Source organism: Glossina fuscipes, unplaced genomic scaffold (genome assembly GCF_014805625.2).
Source record: "Glossina fuscipes isolate IAEA_lab_2018 unplaced genomic scaffold, Yale_Gfus_2 0, whole genome shotgun sequence".
In the NCBI taxonomy this organism is placed as follows: Eukaryota; Metazoa; Arthropoda; class Insecta; order Diptera; family Glossinidae; genus Glossina; species Glossina fuscipes.
Window position 1 is genome coordinate 3853054 of NW_023998414.1, and position 22795 is coordinate 3875848.

The 22795-nt window shown below is 34.9% G+C and overlaps 2 protein-coding genes and 1 long non-coding RNA gene across 5 annotated transcripts; 2 read left to right on the forward strand and 1 right to left on the reverse strand.

Moving 5' to 3' along the window:
• Positions 1–326: 326 nt before the first annotated feature.
• Positions 327–18535, reverse strand: LOC119644756 (bcl-2-related ovarian killer protein). 2 transcript variants are annotated; one of them, XM_038044478.1, is made up of 5 exons: positions 18127–18535; positions 2456–3084; positions 2234–2380; positions 1580–1888; positions 327–1514 (listed from the first exon to the last, which is right to left on the reverse strand). In XM_038044478.1, the coding sequence occupies exons 2-5, from the start codon at positions 2780–2782 to the stop codon at positions 1347–1349; spliced, it is 951 nt and encodes a 316-aa protein (XP_037900406.1). In that variant the 5' UTR covers positions 2783–3084; positions 18127–18535; the 3' UTR covers positions 327–1346. The 2 variants fall into 2 exon arrangements, with proteins under 2 accessions (XP_037900406.1, XP_037900407.1); XM_038044479.1 differs by having other exon boundaries at positions 328–1514; positions 2456–2765.
• Positions 9173–11495, forward strand: LOC119644755. 2 transcript variants are annotated; one of them, XM_038044475.1, is made up of 4 exons: positions 9173–9506; positions 9581–10159; positions 10266–10438; positions 10941–11495. In XM_038044475.1, the coding sequence occupies exons 1-4, from the start codon at positions 9235–9237 to the stop codon at positions 11477–11479; spliced, it is 1563 nt and encodes a 520-aa protein (XP_037900403.1). In that variant the 5' UTR covers positions 9173–9234; the 3' UTR covers positions 11480–11495. The 2 variants fall into 2 exon arrangements, with proteins under 2 accessions (XP_037900403.1, XP_037900404.1); XM_038044476.1 differs by having other exon boundaries at positions 9584–10159.
• A 1414-nt stretch (positions 18536–19949) lies between the features above and the next one.
• On the forward strand, positions 19950–21581 carry LOC119644671. The gene is made up of 3 exons (XR_005248554.1): positions 19950–20350; positions 21011–21204; positions 21291–21581. It is a non-coding gene; the product is annotated as an uncharacterized LOC119644671 (long non-coding RNA).
• The last annotated feature ends 1214 nt before the right edge of the window (positions 21582–22795 follow it).

Here is a 22795-nt window from a genome sequence, read left to right on the forward strand (position 1 = left end):
ATTCAAAATCTGAAATCTTTTTGTATATATGTATGTATGTATGTATGTATGTATGTATGTACATACATATATACGATTTATATATATGTATTTGTTTTGTTATTTAAAATTTTGTCTTTTTGAGAATAAAATTTACGTCGCTATGCGTTCTTATGAGGCTCGTTTTATAAAGAAATCTCCTCTCAGAGCAGCAAAATTTTACAATAACCCAATGCCAAGTAATCAAAGAAATTCCTCTCAGAGCATGATATGTATGCACATATAAAATATTTAGAAAAAATAGAAGAGAAGAAAAGAGCAACAAAAAAAAAAAAAAACAAAAACAACATCCAGAGATTTATATTCGTGTAAGCAATTGTTAAGAAGAATGTTGGTGATCCTCTCTTTATATCTTTCCCTCCCTTTTTCAGGCTCAAGTAAGCTAAGATTTTGCAATAAAGAAATTATCTCTCAGAGTAAACACAACTTTATAATAACAGCAATGTCAGCAATCTCCTAATGCTGCGAAGTAAACAGAGAAATCTTCTCTGAGAGCAAACAAAACTTTACAATAATAATGCTAGTAATTTGAGTAAGATTGATTTCAAAGAGATCTGGAGAGTGCAAAATTTTCTCTAATCATTAGCATATGCAGTTTGTCTTTTGAAAATATTCGTAAGACAGGCGGAGAGAGAAAGAGAGAGAACGAAACGAGAATTGTCTTATAAAAGCTTTCGGATCAACAATGATCGATAACCAGCGATCCGTAATCCGTGGTAGGAAAATTCCAACAGATCAGAGAGCCTCTTAGAAATGTCACAAAAGTCATCGACTAAATCGTAATGCAACATATTTTAAATATTAATCATTTTATGAAAGGGCTTAATGTCAAACGACAGGTTTAGATGGATTAAATCAATTGTTATTTTACTAATAAAATATATATATGATCAAATGTAGATAATTATCATTTCGAAATAATATTTCCAATATAAGCGGCAACGAAAATGAAAACCGTATTGAGATACGTTAGTCTCAAAGAAAAGCCTCAAAATCTTATTTATGATTATCGATAAGTAAGAAAAATCCATGTCACCTTATGATAGAGAGCTTTTCTCTCTCAACTAATTAAAATCGAAGTCAAATTATAAATCTTTCTAGCCCGGGACATAATTACATTTCTGATAAGTTATTTTCTTATCAAGCATTTCGCATTAGTTAAATATTCACATCATTCTGTGGTTTACGATTATGGTTAGTGGATTTTGAAACTTTGGCGATGGCCGTTTTACTGCTCTCTTACTTAACCGATCAGATTTGGAGAAAAAGAAGGTTAATTTGACTTTTTTTTGCTTTCATTTATTTTCTTATTTTCCCATAATTCGTTGATAGAGTTCGGGTATTATAAATGTTAAGAAGAATTTTACTATAACATATAGAACAAATAAACCAAATATACCGCAAATTACTATAGTTGACCATTCTAGAGGTTTTAATTTTTTTGTAGCTGGAAGAACATGATTATTCATCCCTAACTAAAAAAAAGTAGAAGAAAATTTATATTGAAATTATTTAACGAAGCAATTTGAAGGATACTTGCCCAACCGCCATTTTCATTAATCCATGGCACCAATTCGTCCTCTATGATATCAGATACGCTTTCCATTAGCTTGGGTAAGTACTCGGAATGACCTTGACGAACGCAATCTGCCGATAAGCCACCGGCAATGGCAAATAATGAAACAATTTTACTCCATGTTATGTTTAAGCGAAATAAATCCCGCGCAACGGCACTCAGCAGCAGATTAACAGTGTCGACTGACTGGAATTCACCACCGGGATTACGACAAATTTGCCGGGCTATACCGTTATAAACACGCGGATGCATACGTTCTAACTCATCGCCTAACTATTTAAAAACAATTAAGAGAAAAAAATTATATCTAGTTTCGGGGAAATCTTGAGGTGATACCTTAATGGATAATTACGGATTGAAATTGTGAAATATTTCATATATTCGGAGTACATTTGGATTATAACGATCAATTCTCTTTCTGATTTTAGTTAATTAATCATAATCATAATCGTTTAGGTAGGAGTTAAGAGCTACAAGCTATGTTTCAATCTTCAGTTCTTTTTTTTTTTTTTGGACGAATGAATAGGAAATGCAATGGACACAACCGAATCCGGCATATTTATATATTCAGAGATCGCTAAACGTATGTTAGAGGGGGCTTAACAATATTTTTCTTACCACTAAAACAGCAGGGAAGACCTCACGTACAACTGTCGTAGTAGTTACTCTCATAATACTGCGTATGCGTTGCAAGCCCAATTTCTTATTGAAAAGACCTGATCGGCGTAGACGACGTTTGATATATTGACCGCATAGACAACATCCCTAAAATTAGTAGGTGATTATAAAAAAAAATGCCCTCTCTTATGAATCATGCAAAATATTTGTTTTTTTCGATACTTGTGTTATTATATCCTGTGCCGATATTTGTTGACTCTTCCATCCGATCGTATAGGATAACTTTCGTGTTACCGCATCGCTGACATTACTTAAGCGTCGTCGAGTTGATTGCTGGTGATATTGCTCTAGCAGTGCGCTCGAATGTAAAGTGGCTGGAAAACTGAATTTCCTTTTGGCTTGGGCAGTCATAAGTAGCTGTTGATGTCGCTCATTGTTAGACGATCCAAATGGACTGGCATAGCTCTGATAATAATTTCCTTCATAACTATCACTTTTCGGCGGATATGTATTGGGCATGATGCGCAAATCTCTAAAAAATTTTAACATTCATATATAATATTATTTCAATTTGTTAATCATTTTTTTTCCCCCAAAAAATTTTCATTAGCTTTTATTCCCCATCGCCGAAGGATAAGGAGTATAGTCTTTTATCTTCAGCCTTCATCTTTTTTCAGCGACCAGGACCGACCTTCAAAAACTTCAGAGAGTATATATGTATTCTTCGCCAGTTTCAAATTCGAAATGCACCTGAGCATGTCCGTCTGTCCATCTATCCAATTGTGTCGTATCTTTGGTAAACAATAGCCCCTTTTGTAAAAATGAAAACATCAGCTTCGAATAGGACACGCCTACAAGGCAAGATAAAATGAGAATGACTACGCATTTCGTAAGTTAGCCACACCCACTCGATAGTATACCGTATAAAACTATAGTTCTGTCCTCTTTTTCAGTTTTTTTCTTCCTTTCCTTTTTCATTCGTTTGTACCTTTACACCTGATACACACAGACGCATTCCATAAAGTATGAATAGTCTTGGCCAATGTCCGTCTGAACATTTGTTCTTCTATCTATCCGCCCAACTGTGTAGTATCTGTGGTAAATCCTCTCACTCGTTCGCAAAAATAAAGTTATCGTCTACATATTTCTAAAAGAAATTTGGAAGTGACCTGAACTTTTCAAAGGGCAAAGGTCAAGCACGCCTACACGCCTATGCAACAAAAACTTTTATTTGGAAATTTTCTTTCTTGTTTTTAGTCTTTTTCCTTCCCTTTTTTGGGATAACAGTGATGGGATTGAAAGGTTCGGTCACAGTTGAATATGTCTTTTTTTTGAAATATCGGTTCAATAATTTTGACCTTTCTCTCTACGTAGAATAACAGTTTTCCCTTTACTACTAAAGAGTTATTATTCCACGCAAGAAACAGCAATGAAATGTAACTCGTTCCTACCAAGCTTACGCATAGTATGCTTGCATAGGAAATGACTTTGATCCCGAATATACTTTGCGTACATTTGAGTGATAAGCTTAAGCATTTAGACAGATGCTCTTATGGATGGTATAAAAACCTTCGCTCTCAGTCGCATCGGTTGATTTTTTTATTGTCTTTTCTTTTATTGTGGGTTAAATAAAAAATTAATCTTTTTTTTTACAAAGTCGTTGAGTGAATAACATCTTGCTGAGTTTATAAATGGACATGTACTGTTTTATATCGTAGATATAAGCACCAAACGTGTGTTTTAACCTCAACATTCCAACAGTAAGTCAATATGGAAAAACCAAGTGGTATTTGCCATTTCACATTAATCAACAAGAAAGAAATGACATTTAGCTTTGGACGAACCTTTTAATATCTACAAAATCGATATTCGATTGCAAATTGGAACGAAGATGCGAAGATTCCGAAGATTCATTCATTCATGGTAACTGATAATCAAAGCAATTCAACAAAATATTGTTGGCAGCACTATCTGGATAATTGTGCGAGCTATTATTATTGTTATTATTATTAATTTAGTGAGAGAATAAATTCTTGGACTAAAGGCTTAAAGCATTAGCATCTAAGGATTTCGGCTTTATTAAAAACTCTATCGCACTTGCGATTTGAACCCACGACCATTGAGTTGGTAGTCGAGACACTTTGCTACTCGGGCACCCAGGCGGATTGTGCAAGCCCAAAAAACCCAAACCTCCCGAAATCTACCGAATTAGAAGATATAAAATAGGACAAACAAAACAAGAAAAAAATTATTTATCAGCTTCTGTTTAGTTAAATAATGAACAAATAACCAATTTTTTATTCCTTTTGAAAAGCAGAGACTTTCGTAGTTTACGTAGTACTGTAGGCTTGTCCTTTGAACGATTTGGCCCGTCTTCAATGGCAGCGTGCTCGTAAAAGTGGATAAATTTACGAAAATTTGAACATATATTCTGTGGGCGACACTGTACTGCTTGTATAAAAACGGGAAAAATTGACCACGCCTACCCAATCAATATTATAGTGTATCAAAATTAATTTTTTTTTTTTTTGCAATACGTTTATAATGCAGTTATGAAGCAAGCTTCATAAACCACATAAATTATACAAATTCGTGGTCGGGTTTCAACAATCGGGACGCCTCTAGGCATGTACGTGCGTTCGTCTTTCTGTCTGTGTAGTATCCTTGGTAAACACTCTCCCGTTATTCAAAATGAAGATATCGCCTGTAAATGTGCAAAGAGAGTTTTAAAATGATCCAAACTGATCAAAAGAGACGCCTATAAACGCCTATACGCCATGCAACAAAAACTGCACCTTTGCTTTGCGAGTTTCTTGCTTTTTATGCATAAAGGGCAACACATACACCATTCTGAACATAGAGCAAATCTCAGCCGCATCCATTCTATATTATAAAAGATGAAAACTTGGTTATTCTTGTTTTTTTTAACCTTTTTCTAGGGTGTAAAAGTTTCGGTCACAACCGACTATAATTTTCGTACCTTTTCTGATTTAGTATGGATTTCTTTTCGATCTTATTATTATAATTTTGTTTAAATACTAGAACTGCCGAGTATGTCATTGGGATCTTTTTCAATTTCCGATCTTCAAAAGAGATTTTGAAAATACCTTCAAACATTAACAATCAAATTTTCTCTATCTGGTCTGGTTATCGCGATATCGTCGCAGAGATGGGATTCAGAAGCTGAAATTTGGCTTTGAAAGCTTTCAATAATCGATTAAGGTTCGGATGTTTAGGAAATGCTTATGACCTGCCCACATAGAAAAGGAAATCGGACAATGTCAAAATAATTTCACATTGTCACCTATAAGTTTCGACGCGATGAAGATATTTCGGAAAATCTGCCAGAAATAATTCCCATCAATTTCCCAATACATTTACAATTAAGAATGAAATTTTTACTCCAAATCATTTCTAATTTATTATTTTAAACTAAAAGTGGAGGAAAGTGAAAGAAAAAAAAAACGATTTGTTTACATTTGTTTGGTAGCAATAATTTCCATTTCAATTGCTTTGTTAAAAGATGTTTTAACTAAATGTTTACAACAATTTTTTCGCAATAAATTTTTTATTATTCAATGGTTAAAAACAATTTTGCCATTTAGTGCTGCTGACGCTTATAATTACAAAAATTTGTGTTGAATATGTAGATAGGAGTTAATCAAGTGTTTTAACAATAAACTTTGAAAAAATTCAGAAAGCGCGTCTACTCGATTCGATGGGTGAAACAAGCATTAAATAAATAAATTTGCAAATTTTCTTATAAAACATATCGCATATTATTTAATTAAATAAATGCAAATACATGCAACGGCCTTAGTGTGGTTAATATTCATATTGTAGATGGTAAGTGTGATTAGTAGTCATATTGTAGATGGTATTTTGATCATATATTTATGCAAGTGTGGTTAGTAGTCATATTGTAGATGGTATTACGCTAGTATGAAACGTACGAGACGGTGCATGTGCATGTCATGTTGATTTTTTAGCGTGTGAGAGCGAAACTCCAGACACAAGCCAATCATTAAAGTGGCACTTTGGACACAAACCTAGCAGTGCCGTAATCATAAGAGAATTGCCAACACGAAAAGATTTAGTAGAAATTGTGTTTTTTATTGAAAAAACATTACAAATTGACAACACACCGGTCTATGTGATTCAATTAGCTCTCAATCTCAATAATTCTCAATCGAAAATCAGAACAATTTTTAGCTAAAAAAATAACAATCAAATGAACTGATGAGTGAATCAAATCTACCTCCACCTATTTCAATGGAGAATGTTAGCTTGAAGAGGATACAGCAGATTCAAGTGAAGAGAATGAGAGGATTGCAGGTTGCAGTCACGTTGCATGCAGTTTTGAATCGTATTGAAACGAAAAAAAAAACTTGTTCAAAAGCTCAAATTACCGTATCCCACCCCAATTCAAACTAATCCCATTTATTGCACTAACAAATATTTAAACAAAACAGTTGTGGGTTACATTTTCCTCTTTGTTATGCTTATGCTACATCGCATTGGGTATAGGGTATATCCAGTTTGTGCGAACGTATGCAACACTAAAACGGATAGGAGGGTAAATCTAATTTTTACATCCCACACCAGTTGCTGTACGACGTAAATTAAGTTAGTGCGGTCGTATGTAATATGCAGAAGGGCTTAAGATAGACACACCTTTTATTATGCCGATCGATTCAGAGTCTGAATTGATCTAAGCTTGTCTGTTAGTCCGTTCGTCTGATGTCTGTCCATGTACTCTTGTGTTCAAGCTGCAGGCTGCAATTTTTGAGATATTTTGAGGAAATTTGGTACAGTGACGTGTTTTGCCCCAAGGACGAACCCTATTGAAAATGGTTCCGAACGCTCCAATTTCTCGGCAAAAGTGGCTAAGTAGTAATATTTCAACATTCTAAATTCTTATGAAACCTTTGGAGTGGCTATGGCAATTTTTGAACGCCCTCTCATATAACGAAGCTGAAGTTCATGCGCCAAAAAGGTATAATTTTTATTGTTTCATGATAGAAATTACATCATTCATGTTTGTGGTATCGCGGCCTATTTTTGGATCCTACCCTAATAAGGATTTTCACGAAAATTGATCCCTTGTGGAGCAGAAAATTCTCTACAAACTTTGGACAAAAATTCATGCAATACTTGCGACCTGCAGGTCAAACACAAGAATACCAAATGGACGGACGGAGAGACCGACTTACATCGATTTAATGCATGATATCAAATTGAACGGTATTCAGGATCACTTTTTGAATCGATTAGTATAACATAACGTTTGTCTATTTCAAGTCTTTTCTGGGTGTTGCGTACATCCGCGCAAGCTTAATATCCCCACAAGTGATGAAGGATAAAAAAAAGGGGAGTCTATGTACCAATATATGCAACCAGATTCAATTTTATACCAAATGGTCGGCCTTGCTCGACTATGACGTTAATTTTCTTAATATTACATACAGGGTCGGCATTTTATTTTCGGTTCAAGTTTTTCGAAAGGCTAATGAGTAATTTCGATCTGAAAGATATAAAGTCTCTGAGATGACTATCTAGTCCAAATTTTGTTTTCTCTTCAATAACTCAAGTTTTTCACTACAACTGGATAGAATAATTTAAGCTATGGTCTCTTACGGTCGAAAACTGTTTGCTTCAAGGGCGCCACTGGTTTAGACCAATTTCAGTTTCAATTTTGCTTTTTCCTTTTTTTATGTGTGACGCATAGGTCCTGCGGGCTTGTCCAATTAGCTAAGTGATAAAGAAACTATTGAATTAATGTCTGGAAAAGAATCCGATGATAATTATTTTTTTATAGCCATCACCGAAGGATGAGGGCAGTATTCATTTTGTCAAAACATTTGCAACGCGTAGAAGGAATCATCAGAGACGCCACCAAGTGCATAGCATCCACTTCTAAATCGATTTAAGCATGTCCGTCTGTCCGCATGTGCGATGTCTGTTGTATACATTCTTCTGGCCTTTTTTTGGGGGTAAACGATGTTGGGTGTAAAAGATTCGGTCCCGATTGAATTCAATTTTCTTTTTTTACCAATCAGATAGAAAATTATGATAATCTGAGAAATGATGATAAAGAAGAGAAACAGTAAAATAACATTATAGGATAAAAGTTATGGAGAAGGAAAATGGTCAAAAAGCAGGCTTTCGATGTAATTTCAGAGGCAAGTAAATAAAATGGCAAAATATCATTAATTAGATAACAAACACACACACACATATATATATATATATTGCATTTAAAGCTAATTGATACACGCATGAGTAAGATATGAAAATGTGCTTAAAGTCTGAGATTTTTTTGTAAATTGAACAAATTGCGTAGACTGCGTAAAAAGAAAATTTTTTGTGATCGCATGTCTATTTATGAATTATGTCTGTTAAGGAATGTAAATTAAAATAAGCTGTCATTAATAGCTGTCACATTATGTGTTCCCCGTTTCGTTTGAGATATGCACTCCTAACAAGTTACTACGACAAGCTGACCAAATAGTCGATAGTAAAATACCATAAGCATTTCGATTCATCATGTTACCACCATAAATAGATGACTAATGCATGATGATTAGTGCGTTAAAAATGCAAAAAAAATTATTTTTTATATTTTCTCATAGCCAATGGACTTAAAAATGTGCTTAAAAATCGCAAATATATATGAATGGGTTCCATGGTCTAAACAGTCAGCATCAGCGTCAGCGTCAGCGTCAGCGTCAGCGTCAGCGATAACATTCGAAAGAATTTAAGAAAATTGAAATGTTCAAACGAACAATAATAGTGGATTTAATAAAAATTAATTTAACCAAAATGTTAAAACTAAAAGAACATGGAAAACGTGAGATATTGAACATGCAAAAAAAAAAAGAAGAAGACGAAAAGAAGAAAAGTGAAATGTTACAAAAAAAAAAAATAGTGAAATATTTTCGTGGTATAAAAAGCGAAATTCGAAAGAATTTTAACTATAGTCTCTTGTGCGTATTAACGAAATGCTTACCATCAGCAATTTCGTGAATTTGTTAATTTTGTCGCATAATTCGATACTGGGTGGATATTATTTACTTAAGCCGGATTTGCATTTCATTCAAAATCGTTTCGATCAATCGAAATCGAAATCGACGGCTTCTTATGGTCCATTACCTTCTTTAGCACCGAGCAATTTCGATTCAAATGAACTTCAATTACCGGAAATTGCAGACAATCGTCAAGCTAACGATCTCAAAACGTTCATACCGTCGCATCAATATTATTTGCCGCTAGGGTATGAAGAGTCAATGTAAAATAAAAATTTCCGATTTTTTAGCCCTTATGTTGTCTTACAATTGATTGTCTTAGCAGTCTACAATCTTCAAAGCAAATCGATGTCCATAAGCAAAGATTCAATGTCAGCGAAGCAAATGACTCGAGTAAAGTAATAGAATCACCGGATTTATCATCTTCCGCAGGCTATGATCTCCAAACACCTGGACGTTTTAGATCGTCGAACATAATAAACGCTGCCACCAATGCATCTTCCGCTGAGATGGTAACGACCGTTACAAAGCATATCAATATTGATAGTCCGGATTTGCGTGAGTTGCGTTGCTTGTCGTCTCCCGACAAGAGCGGATTTTTTCATGTGATTTTACAAATCAATCAATTCCTAACAATCTTTCCCGTCGTGGATAACGATAGCACTGACAAAAGTTGCCAATTTTCATTGCAAAATAATCGCTTCATCCTGTATATGAGAGAAGAGTGTTTTGAAAAGTGCGGCGTTTATCAGTGCGCAGGGGATTTGTGCTTACGACTACGATTTCCATCTGTAAAAGGCATGCGTACAGCGTCCGATGCCATATTCACGTTGCACTGTGAGACACAAAAGAAAGTGGCCGTAAAAACTCACACCATCAAAATGGCCGTAAACAGAGAACAGTAAAGAAGACTTAATAAGACATATACATATATATATATATATATATAAATGTATATATGTATATATATATATATATATATACATATATTTTAAAAATTGATTTAGGCAAGCTCGCAGTCTGGGTGCCTATGCGCGTGGTGGGAAACAAAATAATTTACGTACCCATCTTGAATTATTAAGGAGAACATCTGAAGGCTATACGCAGCATGTGAACAGTAAGGGAATCGTACAACTTGGGGAGGAGTTACTCTTGAGGGCCCATATCCTACCAGGGGATGGTAATATACTTTGTTTTTTGTTTTTTGTTTTTTTTTTTTGTTTTTGTTGTTGTTGTTTATATGCTTACGGCATCGAAGGTGGGAAACCAGTTTCGTGCTTTCGCGAGGCCGAACACTCCGATTAGATTCTTCGACTTGAGTCGACTTGTCATCATACCTCCTACAAATTGCGCAAACTGAGACGAGAAGCTAAAGACAATCACATAGATCTTTTGTTTTAAGCCCGTAAATCAGCTTGAAAGTAAACGCAAACATCTTTACAAACTAAAAGAACATAAAATAAAGTTTTTTGTTTAAATAATTTAAAGCTTACCTTGACATCAAAATATAATTGGGATCATTGAAGAGTTAATAAGCTACCTATCGCCAAAGAAGCGAGCTCCAAGCTTTGCTATATTTAGTTATCCTATTTCTTATCTAAGGGCCACGTACAACTAAACTTGGTTTTTAAAATAAGTCGTTCTATCTCTATCTATCTCTATCTATCTCTCTTACCCTCTAGGTTGGAATTATGCTAAAGTAACTGATATCATATTTCAAAGGATTGCACCCGATGGCGATGTACTGCAAGAGGCTGTTTTAATTACATCAGAAGGTTGCCTGAATCCCTTTATGCTTAGCGTGTGTCAAGGAATTATCTTTGAGGCTCCTCTAGCTTATAAATTACCATTTAAAGCATTCATGTTTCAGGGCATGTCGAGCGGTGACGAACTAATAGTGTCTGTGCGCATTTCGGCTTGTTTATATCCGCAAGATTGCTCCGTTGATGCCAAAGAATGCGCCGGTTACGCTGAAACTAGTTCTTTAGTGCGACATAAACGTTCGCGGGAAACAAACTCAAGTTCGTTTTTCAATGTAAGCGAGACGTCTAAAATATCAAAAATACCGTTTAGAGTTTTTACGATCACGGACGACGAAAGGCTCATCTCATCATCATATCAACCGGCCTTGGAGATGCGTTTGCCATTTTTAATAGGTTTCTTGTCTTTTATTATCATTTCAATGGCTGTAGTTATTTTTACATTAAAATTATATAAATAAAAACAATTGATCTGTAGAATATATATATAAATTGCACGATATGTGAGTATAGTTAATAAATAAAATATATATATATATATAGAAACTCTACAATTTCGGTTGGGCTTTTTTGAGAGATATGTGTTAATCGCGTCGCGAAGCTAAATCCGTGAAGTGAAGAGAACATTACGACTACATGAGAATTTGAGAGGATTATGACAATTATTTGTCAATGAGATGTCGGTTCAAAATTAGATGACGTCTTTGAAAAAATTTTTGAGAGAAAAAAATTGCTTAAAAAAATTAATTTTTATACAATGCGAGAAAAAGAGGGCTAAGATCAAAGGCCGTCGGCTCAAGTGCCGCATGATCCTGGTGCGCTACGTATATCAAATGAAAGAAGCAATTGAATTAAATTTTTCAATTTTTTTTGTTTTAATCTGACTAAGCACTGAGAGGATGTCCGCTACACGTGTCACACGCTCACAGTCAGAAAGAATTGAGGAATGTGAGTGTAGAGGATGGCCGTAGACTATTCGGTGTGTACTCAACCGATAATACCTGAGTAGTCACTGTAGCAGCGAGCCAAGTAAGCTCTACCGGAATGAGATGTAAGCCACAAACGCAGATTTATGAAAGGTCGCAGTGATATAAAAGGTCTACGCGGCTTTTAGGACACCTTTTGAGCTTGTTTTTGCAATCTGCTCTTTTCATGCGGCTACTGTTTAGTGCCTTCGCTATTTCCTAACAGCTTGCGTGCCGACTTGAGCGGGGCGCATCTTTAACCCCGAAATCGAGCAATCCACTTCTGAGTCCTTCGTTCATTCGCACCATTCTCACTGTACACTTCGCAAGTTTTACGGCCTTTTTACCTTTTTTATACTAAAACAGCATTACATAGCGTCTTTCTGCAGATATTTCACTCATTTTTCAATCAATACAATTTTCTACACTAGCAAACTATCCACGCAAAAAATGTAAGCTGAAATATCACCTTTTAAACGCATCTTCGCATGAGCCAATCAGGTGAGTGTTGCCCGATACGTAGGCATCAACAACATCAACCAGTGGTGAAAAACCGTAGAGAGACTTTTTATATTAATTGTATATGCAAGGGGGATACAAGTATATAGTTAAGGCCAGATTAAGTGGAACAAAGCACATGAAGTTGTGCACGAAGAGGTCACCATATTATTTTATTATATTAAAATATATCGGTCGCCGTGACAATTTACTTTGCTGTAGGGAGGGGTTTGTTTACTTATTGTACAATGATTCAATCGAAAAGAAAAGAAAAGAAAATGATTTCGTTCTAATACGCATCCATTCAGATGTGGATATCCAACTTCAGTCAGGCCTTGTCTTCGTTCTTTTGTCTGCATCATATTCTTATCACATTTTTACCGGCATTTGTATGTGCACTCGTGCTGTGACTTATTTACTCAAACTACTCGAGTGTAATTATTAAAAACATATATATATATATAAGATGGAACGCTTCGCTGACGGCGCTCATTCAACAAAATTATCATATCGCACTCTAGGACCCGAAATAGGCAATGGGAGAGCGCAAGAGAGAGCAAAAATGTTATTCGACGTGTACGTGTACGTGTAAGGCTACGCACGTATGCCGTTGCGATAGCGTAATATATTGAACGGAGATGTATTAGAGCTGTAGTGAAAATGCTTATGTGCACTTGTGCGTGCGTTTGCTTAAACAATTACATGTGCAAGCATAAGCAATAGAATTTTCCATTTTTGATTTTCTGTTTTGTTTGGCCAATGATAAAGATGATCGGAATACATGCAAGCTCCTATTATTTTAATGTAAATATTTGATACGCTATAATATTGGGTGGGCGTGGTCTATTTGTCCTATCTTTTTATGGGCAATAGAGCATCGCCCAAAGAATATACGTTCAAGTTTTCGTAGCAAAGCAAGCGGCAAAAAAACATTTTTTATTCTTTTCGAAAAACAGAGGCTTCCTCATTTTACGCACTACTGTCGGCGTGTTCTTGGATCGATTTGGTCCATTTTCAATACCAACCTTCCATGTAAAAACTTCCAATATATTTATCAAATTTGAAGTCGATAGCTTTCTGTTTGCAGCTAGGAGAACACTTACAACAGGCCGGGCCTCTGACGATTCCCTCTGAGCAATACAAACGTTTCGGTGACCTGTTCATGCCGAGTCAGTTAAATCGCGATATTCGAAAGGTGAAGTCAAAACAAACAATTTAACGAAATCTTGTTGTAAAAGAGTTTTCCTAATTACGTTATTCACGATATGCGGCGGTATTGAACCTAATTTAAAAAAAAATACTCAAGGCAACGCGTAATCATAAAGGAATTTTGATTAATTTTGTTTTTGAGAAGAGCGTCTCGTGCCAACATAATATACACGAGATACATAATTTGGATTTACATAAGTTATATCTCAGATGCACTCGTCTTGAATCTAAGAAGCGCTGATCATGGTTTTGTGGTATGGTGAGTGCTCTTAAGCCTTCTTCTCCAATAAGTTTGATATGATTTCGCTTTACGACTGTGAACAGGATATAAAGAAGAAGAATAAAGAAAATTCGTATTTATCCAAATGGTGTAAAGCTTCCTCTGGGACTGCCAGTTTTTTATAAACAATGGTTTCTTCTTAAGTATGGCACAGTGTGCTGAAAAATCGGTTATATAGTGTCGTATGATCTACTCTTTGTACCCTACAGTATTTGCGGTAAAATGTTATGTTATGTTTGTGCGGATGTATGCTATGCAAAGAAGACGGACTCACGTTTTGTTATAGAAGCTCCTTTTGCTTGTCTGTCTCTCTGTCTGTTTGCCATGTTTTCCTATGTGCAACCTATAGGCCGCAAATTTTTGACTTATGACTGATGAAATTTGGTACACTTTTTGTTGCTTTCGCCCAAGGACGAATGCTAATGAAAATGATTCGGATCGGATCACTTTTTCGATCACTTACCGTATTAAGCCATATTACCCTGGTTTGAAGAGTTGATGTCTGCATAACTGTAGGGCGGTGTCGGCGATGTATTTAATTGTGGCTCTTGCCTCACTATAGTGTTTTTATTTGTCATTTTTTTTTAAATTTTTTTTTTTTTGTAAAAACTTGAATAATTATAAAATTCTATTAATCGATTTAAGTTCAATCTCTAGAGTAGGAATTATTATTTCATTAAGCGTCAGATTTCTCAGACTCGGCTGTCGCTACTTTGGAAATTGAAGCAACAGCGGTCTCTAGCTGAAAAGTAAGCAGACGATCAACGGATTTGTTGCAAAATTTCAAATCTATTGTTTATGATTATGCATTAAAGCGCATTAGTAAAGCATTTGACTTAGTTAGCCATAAATTATTGATCTTCAAACCCCACGTCTCTGGCTAGTCTTTGTACTTATTGAAATTGGTTAACTCTTATCTTCATAACAGATCGCTCAGGGTTCTGTTCATCTCCATCAGCTCGGATGAATTCCCCCTGACGTCAGATGCCTATCAAAGCAGTCACTCGGGGCTTATGAAATTAAATCTGATAAAATGCAAGAAGCTTTCTTTCTCAACGTGGAATTCATTCACTACTGACTTCACCATTGATTTCACAGATCCGTTTATGGATTTAGAACTCGTTTTCGACCAAAGATTACGTTCTAATCTGCGTGTTGAGATCTCTTTAAGTGAACCTAGGTCGGCACTAGGTCGGTTTCATTAAACGGTGGTCCAAAACGCTAAACCGATCACATGGTAGCCAAATCAATACTTGAATATGCCCATGTTGTATGGTCCCCCTCCTATAGGTGTCTTGTATATTCAATAGAATAAATTTGTCCGTCCGGTTGTTCGCCTGACCATTTGTTTAATGTCTGTTGTAAACATTCTCCGTGCCGCAAGAATGAAGCTATCGACTTCAAATTTGGAATACATTTAAACATATCCGTCTGCTCGTCTGTCTGTCTGCGCCACTGTGTAATGTTTGTCGTAAACATTCTCCCGTTCACGCAAATAAAGTTTTCGCCTACAAATTAGCAAAAGTGACTTAAACTCTTTCAAGGACACGCCTACACCACCCGCATGCCTATGCGACCAAAAACGTTTATTTTGAAAATAGCAGAAATCAACGGCGCTTGCGCACATATTACAGACCATGCGAATTTGGTTCTTTTACTTTTTTTGTCTTTTCTTTGCGTAAACGGTGATGGGTACAAAAGATTCGGTCGCGACCGGATTTAATTTTCTTACTTATTTACAATACAACGTCGACTGTCGCCGTCGACTATCCTTTAAACCTAATATATTTATGCAATTTAGTTAAATGAATTTTTTCATTTTCTTTGAGTTCTTAATCTGGTTTTGCATGGTTTTTACATTCATACGCATACCTACAAATTGTCGATTTAATGCTTTTGTTGAGATTTGCGAGGTCGTGCTTAACGAAAACCTTGCTAATGCCAGCATAAAGGTTACTTTATTGGCCACTAGTCACACAGTGTCGTTCTAATAACTAATAAATAAATTAACTAACATTTTTAATGACAGCTAACTTTGAAATTGGAATTGTAGTGTCGCGTACGTTGATCGAGAAAAAAAAAACCTGTTTACATATTTTAAACTTTGTCGATGTCTACGAATTAGACTTGAGCACTTAATAAGAAACCAGGCGGCTCTGATAAAGAATTTTGTTGCCTATTGATAGTACGAAGACTATTATTATTCTTTACAATCGCAACTAACAACTCAATGATCATGGCCGATGCTAGTACACATGCCTAGTACTTTAAGATTTTAGTCTTTGAACTTATTTCTCTGGCTAACTTTATTATATTAATAATAACAATATTCTTCGCGTTCGTTTAAATAGAACAAGTAGAGTCTTTTCTGAATTTCTTCCGATGTAGCTGTCACATTCCGAAGTAGCTGTCACATTCCTTAATTCGAAATACGTCCGTTGTTTTATCGATGTAGAAAAGAGAGGTGACTTTTGCTGACAAATACCTCCCGCTTCTCTAAACGACAGCAATATGTTGCCGTCAATACGAGCGCAAGAATAATTTGATGAATTCGATGGCATGTATTCCGACAATATGTCACTTCGACAGAGACAGAGAAAGAAATAAAATGCCGGATGGCTTAAGATCACATAATAAAGCAGCAGCAGTACAAGTCGACCATTTCCCCTTTTCGAGAGGCGAATCAATCCTCAATCGAAAAAACCTTATAGTCTTAGTTCATGACTTTTTTTTGACAACAGATTCATTTTCAAGGTGTCCGTATCCCTTAATCAGGCTGATCTTCATTTTCTCCAGCACTTACGTAGAGAGTTTATTGAAGCAGGAACGGTCTTTACCAGGAAACTCTACACCTATTCGCCGCTCATCAATTTATTTATTTTTTTTCATTTTCTTTCATATATAATTGTTACATCACTAATTCATATCTACCATCGCGAGATTTTTAACTATAAAATTACTTACGGCTTCCTTTTAGACTGACCTTTACCGACCGAACACTCTCTCACTACAGCTATGACCAAAGTAAACTCTACCGCACTGCGATTTCAATGGCCGAATACCGATTTGTTAGCCACTGATCTTATTTAACTTGGCAGCGCTAGCGGACGTAGGTATTGGGATGTTATTGTGATGAAAAAGTGGTAAGAGTTTTCCATGTCTTTCTTTGTCGTTTTGTTAATTGATTGCCTCCTAGATCTGAGAACTTTGTCGAATATTACAGCAATAACTTGACTTTCGTCTGCTTCGCTCCAACTGAAAAGGCATATACTCGGCTTTAGTTGAGTGAAAGCCATATAACCGAAGCGCAGCTTCGAGTTTCGCGAACAGTCAACAGAAATCAGTTGAAACTCAATCATGCAAGCAGGACGATTGCTGAAGAAAAATATTAAGAACCGATGCTATGTTGGTAAAAAATCAAGATTTGTCTGCTCGTGATTCTGGCTGTTGGAATGGCTTCATTCAGACGCGGCTATAATCGAAAAAGAACTTACTCTCACAAATTTTTGATCGTAGTACTACAAGAAGGCACTAAATGGAAAGTGGTCGAGAAAATTGATGACGCGGGCCGTTTTCAGTGGCGTTTGTCCCTGGGCAAAAAACATTTCAGTGCACCAACCTTCATCATCAAAATACCGCAGGTTGAATACAAGGACAGAGGACGGACAGATGGGTAGATAAGTTCCGATCGGTTCAGAAGGTGATTCTGAGCGTGTGCAACACCGAGAAGGACTTGAGCTAGACGCACCTCTTAGCATATACCGTACGCCAAGAGTTGTATTGTATAGTTAATATCCATGTTAAGGCTGCCTCAATACGTTTAAGCTTAACATCCAAAAACAAAAAAAAAAAAAAGATAAGATAAGCGTACAATGGGAGCGGGAAAGGATTGTTCTCATCTATGTAAATATTGATTTCATTCTAACCACCATATCTGTTCAGAGATAGTAATCTTTTCGTTTGTTTATGTTTTTTTTTTTTTTTTTTAATTTCTTTGAAAGTCTCTTTAACGACGTGTCAAAGTATCGGGTGAAACATCTGTATTTACTTATATTGTTCGCGATGGCTGTTTGTAACATACGAACTTTACGAGTTCAATTAGTACAATGAGTTTGTGTGCGGGTGTGTATGTGTGCATTATTTAGCAAATATTTACCAGTTTAAAAAATTGACAACAAAGTACTTAGTAATTATGCTGGCGATATTATCGTAGTTGAATTAATTGCTACTGCTTTACTTTGCACTTGTTTGTTGATAGCGTATTACGTCAATTGATCCAAAGAAAGGAAATATTAATTTAATAAAATGTTTATTCATAAATGGCCATTAAATGGTCATTAAATATTCGTTCGGATTAAACGATAGAAAGTGTATATGAAAACATTTAGTTACGCATTTCAATTACATAACACGATCAAGAATTTTAAACAGCGGTAAGGAGATCACTTTAATTGCGAAAGATCACCGCTCAAGTAGCTAAAGAAAATTTCCTTCAAATTATTATCTTTTAACGGTCTAAAGAGCTTGGTTTTTTTTTTTTTTTTCTTTGTTTTTTTGTTTTTTTTATTATTTTTTAACAAATTAATATACAATGTCTTTCTTTCATATTTTTAATTGCGTTTAAGTTATATTTTATTTTATTGACATTTTCTGATGAATGATATTTTTCATTGCTATTATATTAAACTTGCCGTCGGATCGCGTTAATAGTTATTTTCTTAGTATTATTCATCCGTAACGCCGTAACGACATGTGTAGGAAAAAAGCGTTCGATTAAAACTCAGTGCACGATCAGCATAGCACACAATACATCGATGTTTTCTTTTCTTTTTGTTTTTTTTTTTTTTTTTTTGTTTTGCATTCTTGTTATTGTTATTGTTGTTGTATGGGTATTTACCTGTCTTTTTGGAAGCAGAAATAATTGGAAATACAACAAAAAAGCTATTAGCACTGCTGCCGACTAAGTATAAAGAGTAAATAAATATTATTTAGAGAATACAAACACTTCGCATGTTATACAATATAGTAAACTTTATTAATTTATTCTATATCCTTAAGTAAATAAACGCACAACTATCATCTTATCTCTTCGATATTAATTAACATTCTCAACAGTTTTTATATTACTCGCCATCGAAGGATGGCGATATATTCATTTTATCATAACGCTTGCAAAATCTTCAGAATCTTCAGAGAGCGTGATAAACGTGGATTTTATGAATCGATTTAACCATGTCTATCCATCTGTCCGCCTATCTGTTTATGTGGATATGTGTTTTTTTTTTTTTATCACTTGCCCCCTGATTGCAAAAATTAACATATCGACTTCATATATGGCAATACCTGTAAGCAGCAGTACTTAAAATTGAAAATGGATCAAATTATTTAAAGCACAGGATCACACTAAAGCCTGAATTGCTCGCAACTCTGTTTGTCTTAGCAAACATTTTTAACTTTTTGTCCATTGCTCATAAATTGTGAAAGAGCGAAGAGGGATTGAATTTATAGAGGACAATTCAAGCTATTCAAGATCGCCCACACAGAAAGTTATAAGTGCTCAAAAATTGCATTTTCTTTATTTCTATGACCTTTTCTACTTGCCACTTAGCGACTAAGCAAGATGCAATGCTGCAAATTATTCTATACTTTCTCTTCGTCGCATGAAGATTGAAAAAAAAAATAATATGAACACGCCCATTCATTATATCATAATAATAGATAGAATATCAAAATTTACTCGTTTACTAATTTCTCATGTCATTTAAGTTGTATAGTGTAAAGAGCTTTTTGTTAATTGTTTAAATCTTTTATGTCAAAAATGAAAATAAACGACCGCGCCCACTATATTGCATGTAAATTAATTTGCTTAAAGCTTTAAAAAAAAACTTCCTTAATACTGATTATAACTTGTAAAAAGTAGAACGTGATCATGCTGCGAAAGGCTTTGCGAAACTTGATATTAGTACAATAAAATGAATGGTGATGGGTTTACGAAAATCGTCGTCAGCCTTATATAACGTTATAAGTTGTTATTTCTAATCATGTATTTTATCAATAACAATATTGACTTTTACACAAAAATTTAATGTTGAATTTGAATCAATATTCAATTAGAAATACTTGAACTAATTTTTACATTTATCTAGTTTTCTCTTTATACTTGTTTAACGTATTACCTTACAGTAACATATATTATTTATAATGATGGCAATTATACTTGCTTCATGGCGATGGAAAATACGCTATTCAAACTGAAGAGCAAACGCATTCTCTTTGAAAATCGCTAAAATAAAATTTGAAGAATTATGTGTGATCGGGGCAAGTGTCAATTCAAATCGCTGAAGCAACTATTAAATATTTCATGTCTGCCCAGAATTATTGTGAGTAGTTCTAACAAGTGAAAAATCTGTGCCTATCTATGACCCGAATGAACTGTAAAATATCAACTTTTTGTTGAATAAGTTCAACAGGATTTCAAAAGTATTCTTTCGACACGGTATTGCCAAGCTGTCAGAAAGTTGGGGAAAAGTTATAGAAAATGATTGAAAATATTTTGATCAATATATATTGTATCGAGTGTTTTAAAAAAATTCCGTTTTCAAGTGAAAAAATGATCAGAATACGTGCAAACATCTAATAGGTATTGACGTAGGAATATCTTCGAAGCGTTGCCCTTGAGATATGAAAAATTTTTTTAACACCCTTTTAAGGAATCGTCCTTAAAATTTTTGATCGCCTTTGCTATAACATAAATCATATTTTTAATTATAAACCCCTATCATAAGTAGCCATACTTATCATAAGGTGTATATTACAAGAAAGAATGTTATATTCGGCGGGGGCCGAATCTCGCGTACGCACCACCATGTTTTTCGCATTCTATTCTAAAAGTTCTTTTATTTGATACCCATATCGCCATATCGCAAAAAGCCACAAATTTTTGTGAAGAAAAACGGATGTGCCACTGTAGGCTTCTATTCTGACCATTTTCAATACCAATCTGCGTTTAAAAACTTCCAATATCTCTATTATATTTGCAGCCGATATCTTTTATTTTTGTAAACAGGAGAGTGCCGACAACAGACACCACGCAGACGGACAGACGTAGCTAAATCAACTCCGAATTTAACGGTTATCAAGAATGTCTATACCTTATAGAGTCCTTCAAGCTTCCTTTTGGGTGTTACATATGCTTTGAAAAGGAACAAAATGAATATACCCTCATCTTACAATGGTAAGTATAAAAACGATTCGTGTCATTTCAAATGATATTTCTAAAGCCTGCAATGTTAGAAAATCTGCTGACAATCCCATTTTCAGATGTCATCATACATTTGATAACACAATATGCTTAGATTACACAGCGGCCTTTTTCATGCTTCTAAAGCAAAAGATGGCCCTCATCTGAACGAGCAAATTCGCTAACTCGCGATAATTTCCTATTATTCCTTATCTTTAGCTTTCAATTAGCCCTCTCCATTAAATTTATCCGTAGCATGTCCTCATTTTAGCCGAATTTTGCATCTTTAACTTAACATTACTATATACACCTTCAACTTCCAAATAAAATTCTATTCAAATAAATTTTTTCTGATATAATTTTTGTGGAATGCTCGTAGATTCGATGGAATATCCCGAGCAAAGCCGCTGAAGGTAGCGCCTTGTCTCTCTGACATTACAACGACAACAAGCAATATAAATTTACAAACGAATATATTTAATAAATTTACTAGAACTCCATGGTTTGCCGAAATTCGATGCTTGGCTACGTTGCCTGTTAAAAAGCCAAAACAGTTATTGTGACACTGGACCAAAAGATAAACCAATCTTGCTATTTATAGGTGAATTTTTTCAGCAGAAAGAAAAATTTCTACAATAATAAATCTCTCTTTCCGATTCGATAAACTGGTGGCATGTGTCTTCGTCTCGCTTCTGGCATGGGGAATACCGCGGTGCTATGGCTGGAGCTGCTGTGGTAGTCTCTGCTATGCGCAAGATCTTTTAGAATGCTGATAAGTATATTGAAGCGATTTCGAAATTTGCTAAAACTCTTGGTTTCGTATCGTTGGTCTTGCCGTTCTTAAACACTGAAAATTATACAGAATGGTTTGTGGGTTTATTTTTTTTAAATTGAAATAATTGAGAATTGGTTGCAATTCTCTTTTCGATGGATTTGGGAGATTTGCAAACGCTTTATTTTTTACTTTCATTATTTATTTTATTTTCTTACCTCAAATAACGGGAGTCATCCATCCTACTAAGGACGGGAATAATAAATATTGAAATTTTGTTGTTCGTTATGGCTACGATGTTAGCCATAACCCAGAATGATCGAAAATGCAAATAGCTTTTTCAAAATATATATAAGTAAATGTTACGTTAAACTCTGAGGTATTTATTTTTTTAATGAAAAGATTTTAAAATTTCAATGATTTATAAGAAAGAGCCACAGTGAAAATCATTACAGTGTATTTGTAGACACGTATGTATTCGTGCATTTATATTTACCCAAAAACTGACAGAATCAAGAGAACAACATTTTTGAATCGAAATTGCAGATTTTCAATTAGTTGTTGTCTTTAGATAGCTATTTGAAACTTCACATAACCTCTCTATCCATCCACGGCCTCTATTTGACATTGAAAGCAGCTCTTATTGTCTTTGGCAGCTTTGGCTAAAAACACGTTGATCGAAAATCAGAAATAAAAGATTATGTCTGCTATACTATATCCTATATATACTCTACACTTTAATGCGACAAAACGATGCCGACTTGAGTTGGATCTTTGTTCGATAATTGATAGTTGAGACAGTTTAAAACAAGT